Here is a 22,088-nt window from a genome sequence, read left to right on the forward strand (position 1 = left end):
GCTACAGGAGGCGCGGAGTGGGCGGGCGCACCGGGGCTCATTTGCATGTGGCGCCCGCGGACCGGCCCCGAGGGAGCGCGCGGCCGTCCCCCGGCGGCGGCGCGGAGCGGCCTGAGCGCGCGCCCGCGTGCACGTCCGCCGCCCCCGACTCCGCAGTGGACGACCCCAGACCCTGCGAAGGCCTCAGGGCTCCTTAAACCCGTGGGGCTGGCGCAAGCCCCAGAATCCCGACCTCGGGTCCGCGGGCCGCCGCCCTCCCTGCTTGTGGGGCGGGACGCAGGAGCACGCGGGACGCGGGGCCGGAGCCTGCAGGGCCCGCCTCACGGGGGCGCCCAGCGCCTCTGAAGGGAAAGGATCTCTAAGACCCCCGACTCGCGGGAGCCGGGCTCCCGGACACGGACTCATGCCGGAGTCGGGAGCGGCCGCTGTGGACGTCAGGTTCCACCCCGGGGCACGACAAGCACCAGCCCAGGTAAGCGGCAGTGTCCTTCCTGCGAAGGGACCTCTGCGCCGGAGTGGGGCGTTCCAGCCCCAGCTGGAGACCGCCGGGCGCCGCCAGCTTTGTCGGTGCTCCGTGGGGCTTCACGCCGTCTTCCGACTGCGCCCAAGTAGAGGAGCCGCGACTGTCAGCTCGGGCTGGGTTAGGTGAGCGTCTCCCCGCCGTTTCCCACCGAGCGCCGCGGCGCTCCCAGACGGGCGTTCCCGGAAGCGTTGCGGGCGGCCGACGGCGCGTTCTAGAGCGACTGACGGAAAAGCCTTCACGCGGAGCGGCGGCGTCAGCAACAGGGAGTCCGCCACGGTTTGCCCCTCCTTCCCACTCACGTCACACGGCCCGAGTCCCGAAGCCCACACTGTCCACCAGACACTGCCTGTTCTGCCCTCGTCGTTTTACGATGATTCGACTCCACTTTCAAGAGCCTAAGCTAAGGAGAAAATGCAACACCCTTAGTAGACAAGTTGACCGGAACTCCCTGCAGTCTGTTCTGGTACCAGAATGCCTGGGTGGGCTGTCCCTCCTTCACAGTACTTGACTTTCCATGAGGCACTTATCTTAAAAACAAAACAAAAAACACTTTGGTTGCGAATTGTGACACGGATCAGAGACGTCTCTTTTCCAGGACCCCCACCACTAGAGAGAAGGGTGCAGGTAGGGTCCCTGCCTCCTGAGTGTCCTAATAGAAACCGTAACTCAGGCTAGTGTTTGTAGGGCTAACCTGGTTTAGGTCCTGTAACAAAGCTGTTGACTTCTCCATTTTGCAAATGCTTTGCACCCTAAGGGAGAAAAACTTAAAACACCCCCAGAACCCATCAACACCTTTATTTTCCCAAAGAAATCTCTGAACCAAATGAACCAGTGGTTATGCTTATCATCTCAAAGATCTCACTTTTTCAGACAGGAAATCGGTCTCTAAATTACAAGACAAAAACCACAGTTTAGTAGTGTAGCTAGACCTAAAAGCCAAGTCTTAATGCCCAAGTAGGACATTTAATAAAGCATGTTGACCTAGAACTTTCTGCCTAGAACCCAAGAGGTTTTTTCCTTATCTTCTGTCTCCTCAGGTCCTCGTCCCTCTTTCGTTGGAGTTCTCTTCTGTAACCTCTCACCACTGAGAGACACCTTGCAAGAGGAGAGGACTTAAAATCCTTCATGTAACTGCCCAGCACAAAGGGTAGGTGGAGAATGTGAAATATAGTGGCTAATAATTGTTTTATCGTCTATCCATACTACTCATGTATTTTATTACCACAGATACCATTTTGGTGCTTTGAACTCCCACTGTGATTTTTAAACCTGTTTTTCTTTTTAAGATTTTATGTATTTATTTGACGGAGACAGCGAGAAAGGGAACACAAGCAAGGGGAGTGGGAGAGGGAGAAGCAGGCTTCCCACCAAGCAGGGAGCCCAGTGTGGGGCTCAACCCCAGGACCCTCTGATCATGACCTGAGCTGAAGGCAGACGCTTAACGACTGACCCATCCAGGAGCCCCTGAACCTATTTTCTTTAGAGAGGAGCCCACTTCTCTGGGTTTTCATTAGTTTGTCTTGCCTTGAATGACTCATCAACCCTTGGGCAACAGGATTTAGAGTAACAGAGAAAAAAGCAACTAAGCCGTAGAACATTGAAACAATCTCAAAAAGATGACACAGGACACAATGTTTCAAAACTTGTACATTGTTTACTTTAAGCAACAGTCCAGGATTGTGAAGTACAACACACATTTTAAGGATACTTCAGTTCATGGTCAAGCACCAGCATCATGCACACAGCTTCAGGTTACCTAAGAAGAGCATTGCCCCCTTGGGGTCTGTTCACCACAAAGACCCACTTCTGTGTGGTCACCGCCCTTTCTTTGCTTACCACTTGGAATTTGTCAGCTTGAGCGTACATCGAAGCCTTCCTCTGCGCGAGAGTAGTGGGCTTAGCTCATCAGTTGAGTTAGTATCTGGCTTATTTCTTAAGGTTCAAAAATGAAAAAGGCAGTTTTTTGCTTGGCAGGCAGCAAGGCATGAGGCGCAGGCCTCTACTGTTCCATATGGCACAGGGAGATGCTTTTAGCAAAGGCCACTGACAAGGTAGGCCAACAACGGGTAGGTTTGGCATGAAGACAACCCTGTGTTTAGGGGCCTGAAGGAACGGTGCCTGTGGACTGTTTACTGGTCTGTCCAGTCAAGGCTTGGTCAACCCAAGTAAAGCTGACAAGAAAAGGGTTTTAAAAACCTCAGTACAAAAGATCCTCTAACACATTTGGAACCAAATTGTTCTTAAAAACACTACTAAGTGTCACAAAACTTTCCCTCCAATCTACTACTAGAAAACACTCATGCCATGGCCTACAGACCCAGAGGAATCAGGACAGAGAGAGAGAAACCTGTTCTTGGGGCGGGGGGGGGGGGGGGGGGGGGAGAAAAAAAACACAGCAGTACATAAAGTGCTTCTTTTTTAATGAAACAAATCCAAAAGATGTACAGTCAGGCTCAAGTTGTGCAGTTCACAAGCATGGAGAAAACAAAAACAAACAAAACGACAGAGTTCAAGAGAATCGGAGCTAACCCAGGACGAGGCTGGACTTGCCACCAGGGGGATTTCTTCGGGATGGTACTGGAGCCGGAGCCACTGGGCTGGGCACAGGGGCAGCAGGCACAGGCTTCTCCTCACTCTGCCCCAGGCTGGCCTGCAAGTCTGTGTCCACGTTTTCTAGGAAAACAGAAGAAACGTAGGGCTAATGATTATTTCTAGGTAGAATGAAGAATCTTTTTTTTTTTTTTAAAGATTTTATTTATTTATTTGACAGAGAGAGATCACAAGTAGGCAGAGAGGCAGGCAGAGAGAGTGGGGGTGGAGGGAAGCAGGCTCCCTGCTGAGCAGAGAGCCCGATGTGGGGTTCGATCCCACGACTCTGGGATCATGACCTGAGCCGAAGACAGAGGCTTAACCCACTGAGCCACCCAGGCACCCCAGAATGAAGAATCTTAAGATTTTCTTGAAGGATGGTTCAGATCATACCTACAGGTATCAAAGCATACACAGAGATAACAAATCATACCTAAAGAAGGCAACAGTCATTCAACTATGTCCCCACAACCCAAAACCAACCACCATCAGTCTTTTTGTCATATTTGTACCCAGGCGTTTTTCTATGTGTGTTCTTTTCTAAAGTATACACAAATATGAAGTATTTTGGGTTTTTTGTGGAGTTTTTGTTTTTTTTTTTAGGTTTATTTATTTGAGAGAGAGAGAGTGCAGGGGAAGGGGCAGAGGGAGAGGAAGAGAGAGAATCCTCAAGCAGACTCCCTGCTTTGGCGCAGAGCCCAGCACGGCGCTCGATCCCAGGACCCCAAGATCATGACCTCAGCTGAAATCAAGAGTTGGCCATTTAACCGACTGAGCCGCCCAAGCATCCCGAAGATGTAAATATTTTAAATTAGAACATTACAAATAATGGGGCCCCTGGGTGGCTCAGTCAGTTAAGCAACTGACTCTTGATTTCAGCTCAGGTTGTGATCTCAGGGTCCTGAGATCAAGCCTCACCTGGGGCTCTGTGCTCAGCAGGGAGAATGAGATCCTCTCTCCCTCTGGCCCTCCCCACTGCACTCTCTTTCTCTAAAATAAAAGAACATTACAGATAAGCTATAGGCCCCTCACTCCCAATCCACCTCCACATGGGTCTCCTCTCCCTCCTCCCAGAGGGCCTACTACTAGTTGTATCCAGTCCCTTTGTTTAATGCGTATTTATATTTTATTCCCAACAGAGAATACATACTACTGTTTTTGTTCTTGTTGTATTTGATATGATATAAACTTTTACACTCTTAGACATTTACCCATATTTATACACATGGTCATAATTCACCTTACTTAATTGCTTTATAGTATTTTATCCCATGAGTCAATATATTTAATATAGTACTGTATTTGCTCTACTGATAGCAAAAAATGAACTGAAACAGGTGCCCACGGGGATACGAGGGCTCCCATCTTCACATCTTCCCAAGAGGCTGTGCCATGCTCTACCCCAGCCTTTGCACACCAACCATTTAGTAATCACCTCACTTTAAAATTTGCCAAACTGATGGGTAAAATGTTATTTCATTCCTGTTTGGTGTTACATTTCCATGATTACTAGGTGAGCTTAATTTTTCTTTTCAAGTAGGCTCCACGCCCAGGGCAGAGCCCAATGCAGAGCTTGAACCCTTTACTCTGAGATCAAGACCTGAGCTGTGATCTAGAGTCGCCTGTGTGCGCTCTGCTCTAACAAAAAACAAAAACAAAACGAGTTGGGCGCTTAACTGACTGAGCCACCCAGCTGCCCCTCTGATTTCTTTTTCTAACCACAAAGATAATCCATTGTACTGACATCATTTATCAAAGATTCCACCTTTCCCCTACCGACTTGTAAATCTCCATTAATCAGGTCATTCCCATTTATATTAACCGGGTACTTTCCATGTCAAAGTCTTGAGAATTAGTGTGTTATTACCTAACATCCTAGACATTGCTTGATCCACTAATCTGTGAAATTCCCAACAAACCTGTATTCTTATTGAGGCAGTTTCCAAACTTGGAAAAGTCTTTTTTTTTTTCCTTTTTTTTTTTCTTTTATTTTTGGAAGTCTTTGTTCCAAGTCAAAAGTGACTGTAGGTGATCTCAGGGTCCTGGGATGGAGCCCAAAATTGGGCTCTCTGCTCAGCAAGGAGCCTGCTTCCTCTCACTCTCTTTCTCTCTCTGCCTGTGTCTCTGCCTACTGTGATCTCTCTCTCTGATAAATAAAATCTTAAAATTAATTAATTAATTAATTAAAAAATTAAAAAGTGACTGCAAAATGCTAGGCCTCATTTCGGTGTTAAACCATCAAATTCAGAGCCGCCTGGGTGGCTCAGTGGGTTAAGCTGCTGCCTTTGGCTCAGGTCATGATCTCAGGGTCCTGGGATCGAGTCCCGCATCGGGCTCTCTACTCAACAGCGAGCCTGCTTCCCTCTCTCTCTCTGCCTGCCTCTCTGTCTACTTGTGATCTCTCTGTCAAATAAATAAATAAAATCTTAAAAAAAAAAAAAACATCAAATTCAATTCAGGTGCATATTCTTTTTTTTTTTTTTTAAGATTTTATTTATTTATTTGACAGAGAGAGAGTGATCACAAGTAGACAGAGAGGCAGGCAGAGAGAGAGTGGGAAGCAGGCTCCCCGCTGAGCAGAGAGCCCGATGCCGATGCCGGGCTTGATCCCAGGACCCTGAGATCATGACCTGAGCCGGAGGCAGAGGCTTAACCCACTGAGCCACCCAGACGCCCCTCAGGTGCATATTCTAACGCCTGTTCTAGAATAAAACCTCTCTCTCAATCTCTCTCTCACACACACACAAAGGCACCTTTAGGGTAAGAAAACAAACACTAATTCATAAAAACCTGGAAGAAAAGCTACTTTAAAGTTTAAAGACATTTCCTCCCTCCTCTAGATTAAGGAGTTCCAAAATCCTGGAAACAAAGAGAAGTACTCGTTACAATGTATCCATGTGAGAACTTCATGTGGACGGGTCTTCTACACCGGTGAAAAGCTCCAATGTGGAAGAAATGGACTGTAAATCCCTCAAAGACTAACCATTAAAAGTTCGTGTTCCTAAAACCCCTTGTACCAAGTTTTGATTTAGCCAACTTTGATACCGAGAAGTCCAAGGAGGAAGAGGTCTAAGATTGGAAACTCAACAACAAAAAAAACACTAAAAAATAGGGGCTCCTGGGTGGCTTAGCAGGTTAAGCATCTGTCTTTAGCTCAGGTCTGCTCAGCGGGGAGACTGTGACTGTGTCTCCCTCTCCCCCACTCCCACCCCCCCAGCCCCCGCTCATACTTTCTCTCTCTCAAATAAATAAGTAAAATCTTAAAAAAAAAACAAAAAACAAAAAACAAAACCTCAGAAATATGCTACTGCTGCTTTTGACATTACCTTTTATGAAAATTTGGAACTTTCTATAGAGGTAACAGAACACATACAATGTTCTAAACTATTAAACTATTATCAACCAGCAGTAAAAATCAGTCTGAAGCTTTCCAAATTGGCAGCCCTTATAAACAATGGAGCAAGAAAGGGTCACCCCACCCCCCTCCGTTTCCCGTTGCCACACTCTTGTTGCACAAGAAGCAGGAGCAAAGGCATCAACATTAAGGACACAAGTCCTCTGATAAGTATCTCTTAAATATGTCCCATTTACTGTAAATACAAACAAAACCCAAAAACCGACATTCTGAAACAACCCAAGATAGGATGATTACAGAGCATGAACTCTGCCTGAGCCAGCCTATGGATTCAAGCAATTTTGTTGGTGCTGCTAGGACTTGGCCTCACCAGTACCCACGCTCTAAGAGCTCCCCGTCGTCTGTCCGCATCAGGCAGTTAGGAGTACTTCCAAAGGACACAGCTCATCACCTTGCAGCCCTACTGTGGTCCTTTATTTTCATAAAATGATTTTTATTTTTACTTTTTTTTTTAAAGATTTTATTTATTTATTTGACACAGAGAGAGAGATCACAAGTAGGCAGAGAGGCAGGCAGAGGTGGGGGGGGCAGGCTCCCCACTGAGCAGAGAGCCCCATGTAGGGCTCGATCCCAGAACCCTGAGATCATGACCTGAGTCGAAGGCAGAGGCTTTAACCCACTGAGGCACCCAGGCACCCCTTTAAGACTCTTTTTAAAGTGCTCTCCACACCCAATGTGGGGCTTGAACTCACAACCCCAAGATCAAGAGTTCTGTGCTTCACGGACTGAACCAGCCAGACACCCCTCCATGAAATGATTTATTTCATTTTATTTATTTATTTATTTTTAAATTTTAGGTAGGTTCCATGCCCAATGTGGGGCTCGAACTCATGACCCCGAAATCAGGAGTCTCATGCTCCACTGACAGAGCCAGTCAGGAGCCCCTCCATAAAATGATTTTTAGATAAATCAAGCTCACACCCACCAATCTGATATCTGTCTTTCATTATTAAGGGGACAGTTTTGTCTTTCATGACTAGATAACATGCCAAGGAAGGGAAAAAAAAAAAGGCACATATGAAGAATAAACAATTCTTAATTTAATTTAAATGCTCCTTTGTCTCCTCAGAACTACTCCAGCCAGAATGAATGAGGCTAGTCTGTTACTCCCTCCCCTTAGTCTATAATGAGACAAGTACAGGAACTGAGAGTAAGGCTTTAGAAACTTACACAGGGGCGCCTGGGTGGCTCAGTGGGTTGAGCCTCTGTCTTTGGCTCAGGTCATGATCTCAGGGTCCTGGGATTGAGCCCCAAATGGGGCTCTCTGCTCAGCCGGGAGCCTGCTTCCCCTTCTCCCTCTGCCTGCCTCTCTGCCTACTTGTGATCTCTATCTCTCTGCCAAATAAATAAATAAAATCTTAAAAAAAAAAAAAAAAGAAAGAAAAGAAACTTACACAGGACGTGACAGAGAAAGCTTTTGTCGGTTGAATCTAATTGAAAAATGGGACTTTAAACACAAATATGTCTACTAGAATAGCAAATCTTATATACTCCTGACTTGTCTATCTTCCTCCGCACATCAATGAGCTCACTTAACGGACACATCAGAGTAAACGATAAAGTGGTTTATTATAAGGATGAAAGAATTAGAGCGTCAAGAAGTGCAGCAGACTGTCTAACTTGCCTGAAGGCGGGAAAGACTTCGACCTAAATCCCATGGACCTCCTCCCTCCGCTACCCATTTCCCACGTGCTCCCTTTAGCCGCTGCTGTACTTCATTCCCCCAAAGAGGAAGGCAATTTTCCTTATACCCAAGCAAAATCTGTCATATTTAAACTGAGTAGGAACAAAGAAAAAAATAAACTGAGTAGAGTAGCTTGACTTTGAAGTAAACCTGGCAACCAGACAGGGGTCGACCTCTCTGCCACCAGGTGGATCTTGAATCGTTACGCCCCTTGGCATTTCCTGACAAACGAACTAAAAGTAAAGACTTGTCACACTGCATAACTCAGGGTGCTGTCTACCTGAACAATCTCTAACAAACTGAACGGGGGTGAGAGGGGAGTCATTATTAGCAGGAATAATGACACATTTTTTCCTAACTTCATCAGGGGCTCTCATATTTCTTCAGGCTCCCTGGACTTCTAACTACATCCCCTGTCCAAAAGTGGGGACTAAAGATTAGCTGATTCTTGCTAAGTCAGGTCTGATGTGCAAGTACTTCAGAATACGAAAAGCGGCAAAACTGAAAAGCCCTGAAGACTTCTTTACCTCCAGAAGAGTCTCTGCAAACGGAACACACTGGACACGAACAAAAACATCTTCAGTCCAGTGAGAAAGTGACTCGTGCACTGAGGAGAAACCCTGGTAACACTCACAAAGGTTCAGGAGATCCTTCTCCCACCACGCCCACCAAGAAACACTGTCTGAGGGACGCCTGGGGGGCTCAGTCTGTGAAGCGTCTGCCTTCAGATCAGGTCCATGATCCCAGAGTCCTGGGATCGAGCCCTGCATCGGGCTGCCTGCCCAGCGGGGAGTCTGCTTCTCCCTCTCCCTCTGTTGCTCCCCACCCCCCACTCATGTTCTGTCTCTCTAAAATAAATTAATAAGGGGCACCTGGGTGGCTCACTGGGTTAAGCCTCTGCCTTCAGCTCAGGTCATGATCTCAGGGTCCTGGACCAAGCCCCGAATCAGGCTCTCTGCCTGCTTGTGATCTCTCTCTGTGTCAAATAAATAAAATCTTTTTAAAAAATTAAAAAATAATAAATAAATAAAATCTTTAAGAAAAGAAGAGAAGAGAAAAGAAAAAGAAGGCGGGGGGGGGAGGAGGAAAGACAGGGCAGAAGAGGAATCTGGTTCTTAAACCTGTTCTACGGAACAGCTGCCTCACAGAGTGTAATGGTAGGAAGAGGTCCCGAGGAAGCAGCCTCTTCCTTCTGGACCAGACAGCCTTCCGGCGGCTGCATTTCACTGAGTCAACTTTCACCTGATTCCTACTGCCTGACACACACGAGCCTTTCATTACGCGCAGAACTAATTCTCTGGCACTTGTTAAGGAAGATTCAATAAATACTTCAGAGGTTGACTATCATTAAATAAATGATTATAGCTCATTTCCACATATAATTGGTAACATGGATGCTGAGAATTTACATCTGCCCCCTAAATCACCATCTGTAAGATCACAGAGGTACCAGTGTCTTGCTAAATAAGCACCTGAGCATAAAAATCAAACAAACTTGGTCATTAAATGCTGTGGGCCAAGCTTGAAATGCCAGCGCTTATTACTAAAAAGCTCTCATTAAGAGTAACATACACGAGGGCGCCTGGGTGGCTCAGTGGGTTAAGCCTCTGCCTTTGGCTTAGGTCATGATCCCAGGGTCCTGGGATCGAGCCCCGCATCGGGCTCTCTGCTCAGCAGGGAGCCTGTTTCCCCCTCTCTCTCTGCCTGCCTCTCTGCTTACTTGTGATCTCCACCTGTCAAATAAATAAAATCTTAAAAAAAAAAAAAAAGTAACAGACACCAGCCTGACTACTGAACACAAATTCGTGAAAGACTCTCCGTTTTCCCTCCCCGGTGCCTTTGTGACGCGGCTCTCACTGCAGCGGACACGGATACAGCCGTGTTCACTAACTTCCCGGTTTCATTTTTCTTTTCTCCGAACCCAGTGTGTGCAGGCACTTGGGGCAAAGCCAGGTTTCACTCCCCAGTCTCTTTCCCCAAGACATGATTTCAATTTCAAATTCCAATCTATGCTAAAACCATTTACAGAACCAGAAACCGGGGCTTCAGGAGGACTCACCATGAATGTCGCCTTCTCCCTGGAAAAGAAAAGAAATTTAAAGTTTAGTTCCGTTTTTATTTTTATTTAATTTTTTTTTAATTTGTTTTTTTAGGGGTGCCTGGGTGGCTCAGTGGGTTAAAGCCTCTGTCTTCGGCTCAGGTCATGATCCCAGGGTCCTGGGATCGAGCTCCACGTCGGGCTCTCTGTTCTCAGGGAGCCTGCTTCCTCCTCTCTCTCTCTGCCTGCCTCTCTGCCTACTTGTGATCTCTGTCTGTCAAATAAATAAATAAAATCTAAAAAAAAAAAGTTTATTTTTTTAGTAATCTCTATAGCCGACATGGGGCTCAAACTCCTGACCTTGAGATGCAGAGTCACATGCTCTTCTGAGCCAGCCAGATGCCCCTAAAAATTTACTCCAGATTTTAATTTTATAACAAGCAAATAAAACGGTCACGGTTCTGACAGACTACTATTGATCTGAAACCAAATGCAGAATTTCATTTTGACGCAGTCAAGTTCAGGGTCAGGCCGCAACACAATTACGTTACAACCTTTACTTACTTTGGGACAATGCTGAATAGAAGTGCTACGTGACAGGTTGCCCCCGTGCCAGCAATAGCCAACACACCAAAAAACGTTAACATTTACGTCAATGACGTAATATCAATTAGGATTTCAGAGGATCCTTTAATCAGAATGGGAAACCGGTAAATTTATCCTTCCATTCTCTCTCTCCTTTCTCTTTATCTAGCTGTTGAAGGGCCTCTATAAATTCCAAAGCCCCACACAGCTCTCTCCATACTTGCAACGCTGATGCCTCTGTGTGCTGAGGTCCCTGCTTACAGGCTTCCAGACACATCCGTGGGGGCACTGGGACATGGTCCTCTGCAGACAACTGAGGGTAATGCCCAGGCTGGAGTCTCCTGGAGTTCAACTCAGAACAACGGGGCAATGTTCACCAACAACGAGAACAATCTTCGAATTCACAAATGCTACTACATATGAGTTACGTAGGAATTAAGCATGCTCCATTTGTTCCCAAAATCAACAGTGAAGGAGAGAGACTAATCCTCCTGGTAGAAGAGACATCTGAACAGACCCAGATCGTGTTACCTCACTTTTCCGACTTTGTTCTTGACCGATCTTCCATTCCCAATATGGCCTCAGTCCCTCTCCTAATTACGTAAGACTCCCGTGGCAGAACTGAAGCTCTTAGTACACCAGGAGAGAAGTGAATTTCTAAACTGTATTAACCTCAAAGCCCTTGTCCCATGTTGTCACACTGACCTTCAGATCTAAGAAGTCTCCAGCGTTCGCTTCAGAAGAGTTTGTTCTCTGGGGTCCAGATGACTCAGAATCCTGTCTGCCACCGCTAGACTTGGCACCTGAATCAAACCATACTTTCTTGAGGAACGGACAGAACTAAAGCGAAAACACTGCTTTCATGAGTGATGTTCATATACAAAATGAGCTAGCACTGTTGGAGGGTTAACTGAGAGCTTAAAAATTCTACCCACAAAAAAAAAAAAAAATTCTACCAAATAACCCAATTTGACCCCAGTCCCTATTCCGACCCCTCAAGATTCAGTAATTCCCACTTTTTGGTCCCAGTCTTTCCTCCACTGACAAGCTTTAACTGTTCTTGCTCTCATTATGGTTGAGCTGGATTTTGCTCATCACAGAAAACCAACTGTAGTTATTCATGCTGGGTCCGTCCCTTTTGACCAGGGACCACAGATATAAGCAGTACCTGCCGACTTGGCCCATGAAGGAGGATTTTCCTCAGGTGTCCCAAAGATGCTAGATGCCATTTTGTTCCTCCTCACAGGCTGTTCTGTTGGTTCATCAAAGCCTAATGAAAAATTGGATCCACCGCCTGGAGGCCGCAAAACCCTTGGAATAATGGTAAAACATCCATTTCAGGTCACACCAAAACACTTCTCGGCATAAATGTCTTCAAACCCCTTTCATTTCATTTCCCTCACCTATTTGTTCCTCCTACCCACCCCGAAACAAGGGAGAGGAATTGATTAATTGTGGTATGAATTCCGTACTGGATCACACCAGTCAGAATGGCCAGTAGTAGACAGACAAGAAACAACGGTGTTGACAAGGATGTGGAGAGAAAGGAACCCTCACGCACGGTGGTCGGTGGGAATGTAACCTGATGCAGCCACTGTGGAAAACGATATGGAGGGTCCTGAAAAAACCGGTAATAGAAATACCATATGACCCAGTAATTCCACTCTGGATGTCCACCGGAAGAAAACAAAAACCACTCATTTGGAAAAAACACTCCCCTAAGTTTACTGCAGCATTATTTACAACAGCCAAGGTATGGAAGCAACCCAAGTGTCCACTGATAGAGGGATAAAGCAGATCTGGTACAGAGAGATGCATAGTGGGGTATTATGCAGCCATGAACAAGAATGAAACCTCACCACTGGAGACAACATGGAAGGATGCAGAGGATATGATCCTAAACGAACTAAGACAGAAACAAATACTATGCGATTTCACTTTATGTGGAACCTAAAAAACCAAACCAAAGAACAAACAAAAAAACCCAGAAACAGACTCACAAACACAGAGAACAAACTGGCCAGAGGGGAGAGGGTGGGGGAGATGGGTGAACCGGGTGAAGGGGATGAAGAGGTACGAATTTCCAGTTATGAAATAAGTCACAGGACGAAAAGTACACCAAAGGGAATATACTCAATGATATTGTAATAGATTTGTGTGGGGACCCACGGTGACACCACTCACCGTGGTGGGCATTTCATAGTGTATGGAATTGTCGAATGCTGTATGGTGTACACCTGAGACTAACATAATACTGTATTGTCAACTATTCTCAATAAAAAGACTTAGTATTTGCCGTAAGGTTGTCTGACGCCCAGGGCAGCTGAAACAGCCTGGTTCATGTCCCCTTTTAACAAAGACCTGACAGACCTCGCCTAATGGGCGTGGCTGGGTATATTTGCAAGAAGTTTGGAAGCACATCTCACTATTTATGTATTCATAACGCACTTCCACTTTTATTTTCAACAAAACTAAAAATGCAAGAGTATACATGTAAAAGTTGATCATTTTAGAAACCCAAGGAAAGCTGATGATAGTCTCTTCCTGTCTTGGCATCACCAGCGAGCCCCATTTACACACCTGTAAGGCATGCAGTGTTCTCACTAGTAAACACGAGGGACCGGCCACAGGAGGAAGTCCTTACGGAACACGGGCGCGAGACTCCCAGCATGTTCGATTACCAGGCACCACTGGACACCCTCTACAGCTTTCAGTTCAGCAAGGAAACCCAGCGCTTGGACGTTTCCAGAGCTTCCTGTCTTGGATTGATCAATGTGCTCCCTCCCTGGAAAAACTCAATTTAACTTGTCCTGTCACTACTTGGAAAGAGAAATGGACATGGTTTTACGGGACGATTTTCTAACTGCTGATTCTATTCCGTTATTGGGGACAGGAGTAGTCTGGTCTCCTACTTCTTCTTAAATCAGTTTGAGAAATATTTTTATAGGAGGATGTCCGTGTCATCCAAGTTCCCAAATAAATAAGAGTTGTCATTTGCAAATACAGGTCCTTACATTAGAAAAGGAAGGAAAAATTAAACACTTACGGGGTAAATTCCCTTCTAAGTACGCCTCTAAGGGCATTCCAAGTCTTGATTTTTTAAAAACTACTGCTGCATGCTAAATGTTTTCTCACTTCCGTTATTTTTTCCCTTGGCGCATACATCATTAAGAGTACATTTATCCGTTTCCAAAGATAGGGGTCTTTCTGGTTTATTAATTTCTAGCTTTTAACTCTAACACAGACAACTGCCTATATGACACGAGTCCTTTGAAATTTGAGGAAAGGTGCTTTGAAAGCCTAATATGTGGTCAACTTAATAAATCTATATATGCTTGAAAAGAACGCGTATTTGCCAATGTTCTATAGGTCTCCTAGGATAAAGCCTGCTAATTGTGAGTTGTTCTAATCTACTGATTTTTAAGTATGTTTTATCACTTAAGGAGAGAATCTATTAACAATTCCTACTACAATGAAGAGTTTGTCAGTTTCTCCTCAGAATTCTGTCAGTTTTCTCCCAAAAAGACTGCCACTGGGGATGCCTGGGCAGCTCAGACGGTTAAGTGTCCGACTCAGTTTCAGCTTCAGGCCATGATCTGAGGGTCGCCAGATGGAGCCCCGAAGCCCATGCTCAGCAGGGGTCTGCTTGAGGCTGCTCACCCTCTCCCTCTGCCCCTCCCCCCACTCACGCTTGTACTCCTTCTGTCTCTAAAATAAACAAATCTTTAAAGCAGAAGAGGGGCGCCTGTTTAGCTCAGTCCATAGATCGTGCGACTGTCAATCTTGGCGTTGTGAGTTCAATCCCCATGTTGGGTGTAGAGATTACTTAAAAATAAAAAAAGTAGAGGAATCCCAAGAGGAAAATGGGAAAAAAGGTACTAACAGGCAATTTAAAAATGTGGGTAGCCTCTAAATATTAAAAATTCAATCCTACTAGCAAATAAGTTCAATCTAAAAAAAGGATGGGGCACCTGGGTGGCTCAGTGAGTTAAACCTCTGCCTTCCACTCAGTTCATGGTCCCAGGGTCCTGGGATTGAGCCCCACATCCCGCTCTCTGCTCAGCAGGGAGCCTGCTTCCCTTCCTCTCTCTCTGCCTGCCTCTCTGCCTACCTGTGATCTCTGTCTGTCAAATAAATAAATAAAATCTTTAAAAATTTTTTTTAAATAAAAATAACAAAACAGGGATGCCTGGGTGGCTCAGTTGGTTAAGCAGCTGCCTTCGGCTCGGGTCATGATCCCAGCGTCCTGGGATCGAGTCCCACATGGGGCTCCTTGCTCGGCGGGGAGCCTGCTTCTCCCTGACTCTGCCTGCCACTCTGTCGGCCTGTGGTCCCTCACTCCCTCTCTCTCTCTGACAAATAAATAAATAAAATCTTTAAAAAAAAAATAACAAAACAAAAGGATATGTATTTTGCTTATTAGACTGGTAAATATGAAAAAATGCCAATTTCCAGCATTAATTAAAGTATGAGAGTATAAATCTGTATGAATTTAAAAAAAATTTTTTTTATTAATTTGAGAGAGAGGGAGAGAGCAAGAGCACAAGCAGGTGGGAAGGCAGAGGGAGAAGGATAAACAGACTCACTGCCAAGCAGAGAGCCCAATGCAGGGCTCAATCCCAGGACCCTGAGAACATGACCTGAGCCGAAGGCTGACGCTTAACCATCTGAGCCACCCAGATGCCCCAAATTTGTACAAGCTTTCTTTCTTTTTTTTTTTTTTTTAAGATTTTATTTATTTATTTGAGGGAGAATGAGAGTGAGCAGGGAAGGTCAGAGGGAGAAGCAGACAGCGGGCTGAGCTAGAGCCCGATGAGGGACTCAGTCCCGGGACTCCAGGATCATGACCTGAACTGAAGGCAGTCGCTCAACCAGCTGAGCCACCCAGGCGCCCCTGTACAAGCTCTAAAGCATAGTTTGATAACATATGTCAACTGTTTGCTTTTTTTTTTAAAAAGATTTTATTTATTTATTTGATAGGCAGAGATCACAAGTAGGCAGAGAGGCAAGCGCAGAGAGAGGGGGAGGCAGGCTCCCTGCCGAGCAGAGAGCCTGATGCAGGGCTCGATCCCAGGACCCTGGGATCATGACCTAAGCGGAAGGTAGAGGCTTCAACCCACTGAGCCACCCAGGCGCCCCGACTGTTTGCTTTTTATATGAACTGGCATTTCTACTTCCAGAAATTATTCTTATCAGATAACCAGAAATATGTACAAGGACACTCCTATAAAAATGTTAATCTAGAAAAGAAAAAGAAAAAAAAATGTTAATCTATAAATAAAATTGGTAATACCCTAACAGGCCCTTAGTAGGGGCTTAGTTATCAAGCATGTCCACACAACAGAAAGCTGTATACATTAGGGTCAGATTTACCTTCACTAGTAGATGTCAGAAGTTATTCAAAACACGGTGAATGAAAAACGTTGGAATGCAGAAGGGCAATCACGTGTTACATTGAACAATGTGTATACAGAGATACACTTATCTAGCTGTGTGACCTTGGGAAAACTGCCTACCCTCTCTCTATGCTTTGGTTTTCTCTGCAAGAAGAAGAGGTTCACGGTAGCTGCCTTGTAAGGCCATTCTAAGGATTCTAGAACAGAACCTGGAACACAGACCCTACGGGGTACTGTCATCAGAACTAGACATAAAGCCCTGAAAGCACAAACCCCACAATGTCATCCAGGGTTTGTGCTTTCAGATGGAATTTCAGGAGAATTTCAGTGTCCTGTTTTATACTTCATATTCTTCTGGATTGCCATTAATCTAAAATTCTTCTTTTTAAGATTTTATTTATTTGATAGAGAACACAAGCAGGGGGAGCAGCCCGCAAAGGGAGAAGCAGGACCCAAATTGCAGGGAGACGCTTAACCCACTGAGCCACCTAGGGGCCCCATTTTATTTATTTATTTTTTAAGATTTTTTTTTTTTTTTTTTTTTTTTTTTTTTTTTTTTAAGTAATCTCTATACTCAACGTGGAGCTTGAACTCACAAACCCAAGATCAGGAGTCACATGTTCCACCAACTGAGCAGGAGCTCCAGTCTAAAATTCTTTTAATGGCGGCTTCTGGGTCCCGGAGTTCCCAGACACTCCTCCTATCGACAGTCCTAGCTTTCCCACTGGCCACAGCATATGCTCATCTGTGCGTACCCCTGTGCCCTCGCATCTTACAACTGAAACCCTGGTTCCTCTACTCCCTCGGGTGCAGCGGACCCTGGCCTGGGCTCCCGAACACCGCGCCCCTTCATACCTTGCTCCTCCTCCCTGCAAACCAGCAGAAGCAAGCCTTGGTGAAGCCCAGGCAGGACTGAGGAGATGTGACCAACAGCAGGACTCTCCGCCTTATCTAGATCTTACCTTCACCAATCCAGCCGAGCCCCTTTCCTCACCTTTCCCTGAATAGTTGGTTAATCTCCACTTTGAGGTATTTACTCCCATTTTTACTCTGGCCTAGAGCACTCTCTACCCTTTCTTCAAAACCTAACCCATCTCTTAAACCTCCGCGTCCTCCATAAAGTCGATCAGTAGAACCCTCCATAGGCTCAAAGAGTATCGGGTAGTGCATGGAGGAAAGGATGGCAGGTCCTTCCCTAATGGTGTAAAGTGCCTGAGAAAGTAAATGTCTTTGGCCTATGGATCATGCAGTACTTTTTTTCCCCCCAAGAATTTATTTGTTTATTTGACAGAGAGAGACAGAGAGAAAGAATACAACCAGGGGGAGTGGGAGAGGGAGAAGCAGTCTCCCCGCTGAGCAGGAGTTCGATGTGGGGCTCGATCCCAGGACCCTGGGATCATGACCTGAGCGGAAAGCAGAGGCTTAATGACTGAGCCACCCAGGCACCCCTGGGGTCATGCGGTCTTTGGAACTATTCAGCTCTGTCATGTAGCACAAAGGCAGCCACAGACAAGCTGAAAACGAACGAGCACAGCTTTGTTCAAATCAAACTTTATTTACAAATATTGCATTTGGGGGCGCCTGGGTGGCTCAGTGGGTTAAAGCCTCTGCTTTCAGCTCAGGTCATGATCCCGGGGTCCTGGGATAGAGCCCCACATCGGGCTCTCTGCTCAGCAGGGAGCCTGCTTCCTCCTCTCTCTCCCTGCCTGCCTCTCTGACTAGTTGCAATCTCTGTCTATCCAATAAATAAATAAAATCTTTAAAAAAAAAAATATTGCATTTGATTTTCATGTAATTTCCACAAGTCAAGAAAGGAATCTTTTTTTTACAACCATTTATGAATATAAAAATCAGGTACCCGCTGCATTTGGCCCTTGGGTGATAGTTTGCTGGGCTCTGTTCTATCTAATTCAACAGCCTCACTTTTAATGGCTCAGTTGGTTAAGCGTCCGACTCTTTGTTTCAGCTCAGGTCATGGTCTCATGGGCTGTGGGACTGAGCCCCATATCTGGCTCCGTACCCAGCAGGGAATCTGCTTGAAATTCTCTCTTTCCCTCTCCATCTACCCCTCTGCCCACTCGCTTTCGCTCTCTCTCAAATAAATAAATCTTTAAAAAAAAAAAAAAAAGGTAAGTGTATCCAGGCATACATTTTATAAAGATGATAATTGTAGGTTTATTTAATTAAACTGTTTAAATCATAATTAAAGGTGTGTTATAAATTCTTATAGGTTTTCTCTCATGTTAAAGTTTGAAGCAACCAGCTTTTTATCCCTTGTTCCCCAAATCAACAAAGACACCTGAAATAAAATCAAAATTAACTTCTTTCAATATCATCCCCTTCACTCCCTAGAGATTAGAATGAGTTTTTCCTTTCCATAATTAAACCCTCATGAATTATTTTACCAAGATGAAAATCTCCAGAATCCTAATAGGCTGGGAAGTATTTTGGGTGTTAAAAAAAGGGGGGGAGAATACTAGCACCCAAACACCAGCTTTAAAAAAAAGTCAAAGCTCTGAGCACCCAACTTTTTAAAGGTCTGTGTTCCTCCCACAATAGCAGGTAATACCTACTCCGATGACATCATTGTTGTAGAGCCCATTTGTAACAGTGAGACATCCCCAAACAAAGGATTTGGATCATAAGACAGAAATTATTTCAGTTTAATTTTTTAAGATCCTCCTATTCTTTCTGAACTAAACCAGGATTACATATTTGAGACTCAACAAAAATGTGCCCATGTACTATGGACAGCATTTTTTTTTTAATTACTTTTTCTTTCTTCTTTCTTTAAACCCCAGAGTTCGCACGTGATCTTTGCAGATCATTCCCCTACTAGCCTAAATTTATAATGTGCTTACGAAGCCAGGAAAATGTTACTGCAGAAACAAGTGGAGAATTCGGTGAGATTACAGAGGAAGGAAAGGTAAGAAGTAAACACAAGGACAAAGCTCTAGTCCTGAGATCACAATATTGGAGGGAAACTGATGACAAAAGGTGAATGAAAACATTCTGCAGAACAAAAAAATCACTACGGTCTCACATTTCCAATATACATATCAAGAAACTAGCATGAGGATTCATTTGACCTGGTTATTGAAATTCTTTATGAAGCACTAAACAGAACTGAACCCCAAAAGATAAAACCTGATTTTTTTTTTTTTACATAATGTGTTGATTTTCACATTCCAGTCACTACAGTCTGACCAGCACAAAGTTGACCGCATGGCACAAAAGAAAAACCGAGGTTCAGTGTGTTCCAGTGCTCTCTGAAAAACATGATCTCATTGCAAGGATGACAAGAGGGAGTGACCAGTATTTTCATAGGTCTGTCCTACGCAAGGTCCCCAACCTGCCAGGACCAACCAATTTATAGTTTTTAAAATCTTTCCCACTCTTTTCTACATTGTAGAAGGGAAAGGAATGAGTTGAAAAGGGATGTCAACCTGCCGCCTAAGACTCACTGCTGAGCCCAGCTTTTTGTCCCCAAGTTCCCCAGCCCCTGTGAAGCACTATTTCACAGGCGTCTTCTTAGCCCCACAAAATGGCTCCCTTTGTGCCACTTGCCCAGGACCCCAAGGCTGGTCGCACACGACAGCAGGTCGTGATCAATGAAGAACAGATGCCCAGAAAAAGTGGAACCTAAGCTTCCTACAAGCCTTGAGCAGGATCCCAGAAATGCCTGTATCCACCTTAAAAGAACAGTGTGCAATTAGCCGAGACAATGTGGACACCTTCCACCGATTACAGACCCTGCCACCAAGCCAGGCAAGGGCTTGGAAAAGGCTTCCAGTCCAAACACCCAGTGTCTCTTCCCCAAATGCTTCCCAAGACTGGCCAGAAAGGCCCTGGCTTCCCAGGTGGAGACAGTCCGGAAGAGACAATGGATGTCTCCGGCCCCGCCCAAGAACAGGAAACCTCCTCCAGCTCGGGAACCCGGGCCAGCGACGAACTCATTTGGCCAACGTCAAAGGGAGAAGGGAAAGAGGTGGGATGCAAAGACCGAGGTCCGAAGGTTGGAGCGCAGAAAACCCACTCGGACTGGCTCACCACCCGCCCTCTTTCGCGTTCGGAGGTGGGTGCGGGAGGGGAAGGAGCAGGGGTCCTTCCTTTGTTAGCAGAGGGGAAGCACTTCGCAGAGGGCTGACGGCTGGGTCCCGGACGGCCGTGGGGGTCGCAATGGCCAGCCCCGCCCGACCACAAATGCCACCTGCCGGGCGGGCCCCAGCGGGTAGGAGCCCGCAAGACTCGATCGCTGCGGCCGCTAGAGGTGACAGCCGCGCCGGGCGCGGGGCCGCCACCTGCCCCGGGCCAGAGGCATGAGCGCGTGGCCAGGGGTGGGACAATGGGGCCCGGCCGTGGCGCCCCGGGGACTGCCCAAGCACCTGGGGGCCAAGACCACCGCCCTGAAGCCGGGCCAGCCGCGCCGCAAAGGGAAGGACGCGAACCGTCTCCGCATGGCCTGACTACCAAAATCCCGCAGCTCTGCGAGGGCGAGCGGCCCCGGCCCTCCTCCGCCGACACCTCGCTCCGGGGGGAGGAATGAATGGGAGAGGAGCGGGAATCGGGCGGGGCTGGCGCGCCGCGCTTGCGGGACCGCACAAAGACGGAGCCGACGGCCGAGCCCCGCCGCCCGCCCCGGAACGAGCGCGGCGCCCGAGGCACGTTACCGCCAACGACCGGCCGCCCGGCCTCCCGGCCTCAGTGGCCCCACCTGGCAAGCGGCCCTCCCGCCCCCGCCCCCCGAGCTCCTCGTGGGGCGGGTGCGGCCCCGCAGCCTCACCGGGAGCTATTCCTGCTGTTGGGATCGACTCCCTTGAAGGTGGTGGTGGTGGTCATGGTGCCGAGGAGCGAGGTAGGCTGGAGCGGGAGCAGAGCGCTGAAAGGGTCGGGTCCGAGGGGCGCAGAATTGCTCCCCACCCCACCGCCAGCGACCGCTGCAGAAGCCTCCGCCACCGCGGGCCTCACCGGCTGCAGCCTTTATAAGGCTCGAAAAAGCCCGCCCCCACCCGGCCGGTATTGGCCAATTCAAATAGCCTCTTTCGTTCCTATTGGCTCCCTGGAGTGCCAAGCATCGTGCGGCACCTCGACGGGCTGCCGTGGTCCCAGCTCAGTCTAAACCCGCCCCCTTCCTGGTCAGGATGTCTTCAGAAGTTCCCCCTCCCCCATCCCCAAATCTCGGTGATGATTGGACAAAAGGACGAACCTGCCCCGCGCTGGGCACCAGTTGTGCTCGCTGTCACTTAAGGAAGTTACCTGACCAAGGGAAAACGCCCTGGGCGAGTTGGAGCCCACAAGCCGAGGACAGATTTGTCTTTACCATTACTTACTTGCCTTACTCATGGAGGCAGTAAGGCACGCTCCTTAAGGGATGAAAATTACGGCCACAAACTGACATTCATTGAATACCTACTGTGTGTCCCGTTTGGAAACATGACAGTCTCAAAACAGCAGCACTATGAGTCAGCAACAGAAAACAAGCCAAGATGATCCCTTTTCAAACGACTGGAAATGCTTCACATTTTAGAGTTCTTATTTAGCTGTCATCGGTGGTGCATACTGGACCAAAATTACAGTCGCTCCGGTTTGAGGGCCTGTTCTAAGGCTGGGTAATGGTTGAGGTGGTGGGGAACAGCCACATCCCTTGCTACCAAGACTACGGAGCAGCTCTGGCCTCTGCAGCTGTTTCTAACCCTTAAGTCATGACTTTTCCACCTGTCTGCGTAAATCTATCCCTGCAACAAATGCAGACACCACTTGGAGGGCTCAAGAATGGCTGTTTACAAGATCCTAACAGGAGAGCCTTGAGCAAACGAGAATGGGGGCCTCCCCATGTCAGGCATGCTTCCTCAAGGCAG

General features: G+C 46.8%; 1 protein-coding gene and 1 long non-coding RNA gene across 6 annotated transcripts; one reads left to right on the forward strand and one right to left on the reverse strand.

Annotated features, from left to right (window-relative positions):
* The first annotated feature begins 335 nt into the window (after positions 1 to 335).
* Positions 336 to 11,533, forward strand: LOC123928884. Of its 3 annotated transcripts, none has more exons than XR_006815842.1 (3): positions 336 to 472; positions 1,561 to 1,670; positions 11,004 to 11,533. It is a non-coding gene; the product is annotated as an uncharacterized LOC123928884 (long non-coding RNA). The 3 variants fall into 3 exon arrangements; XR_006815840.1 differs by lacking the exon at positions 11,004 to 11,533 and adding an exon at positions 8,579 to 9,017; XR_006815841.1 differs by lacking the exon at positions 11,004 to 11,533 and adding an exon at positions 5,953 to 6,115.
* On the reverse strand, positions 2,927 to 21,206 carry JPT1 (Jupiter microtubule associated homolog 1). Of its 3 annotated transcripts, none has more exons than XM_045983931.1 (5): positions 21,014 to 21,197; positions 12,003 to 12,145; positions 11,540 to 11,637; positions 10,271 to 10,289; positions 2,927 to 3,196 (listed from the first exon to the last, which is right to left on the reverse strand). In XM_045983931.1, exons 1-5 carry the CDS (start codon positions 21,067 to 21,069, stop codon positions 3,048 to 3,050), a joined length of 465 nt encoding a protein of 154 aa, XP_045839887.1. In that variant the 5' UTR covers positions 21,070 to 21,197; the 3' UTR covers positions 2,927 to 3,047. The 3 variants fall into 3 exon arrangements, with proteins under 3 accessions (XP_045839887.1, XP_045839889.1, XP_045839888.1); XM_045983933.1 differs by lacking the exon at positions 21,014 to 21,197 and adding an exon at positions 20,616 to 20,704; XM_045983932.1 differs by lacking the exon at positions 10,271 to 10,289 and having other exon boundaries at positions 21,014 to 21,206.
* Between the last annotated feature and the right edge of the window lie 882 nt (positions 21,207 to 22,088).

The sequence above is a fragment of the Meles meles genome, chromosome 18, assembly GCF_922984935.1.
Source record: "Meles meles chromosome 18, mMelMel3.1 paternal haplotype, whole genome shotgun sequence".
Taxonomy (NCBI): domain Eukaryota; kingdom Metazoa; phylum Chordata; class Mammalia; order Carnivora; family Mustelidae; genus Meles; species Meles meles.

Coding starts and splice junctions, on each gene's coding strand:
- JPT1 (XM_045983932.1), bottom strand. CDS start 21,069: ATGACCACCACCACCACCTTCAAGGGAGTCGATCCCAACAGCAGGAAT. Junction 12,146..21,013: donor AACAGCAGGAATAGCTCCCG/GTGAGGCTGCGG, acceptor CATTATTCCAAG/GGTTTTGCGGCCTCCAGGCG. Junction 3,197..11,539: donor GAGACTTCTTAGATCTGAAG/GTCAGTGTGACA, acceptor CTGTTTTCCTAG/AAAACGTGGACACAGACTTG.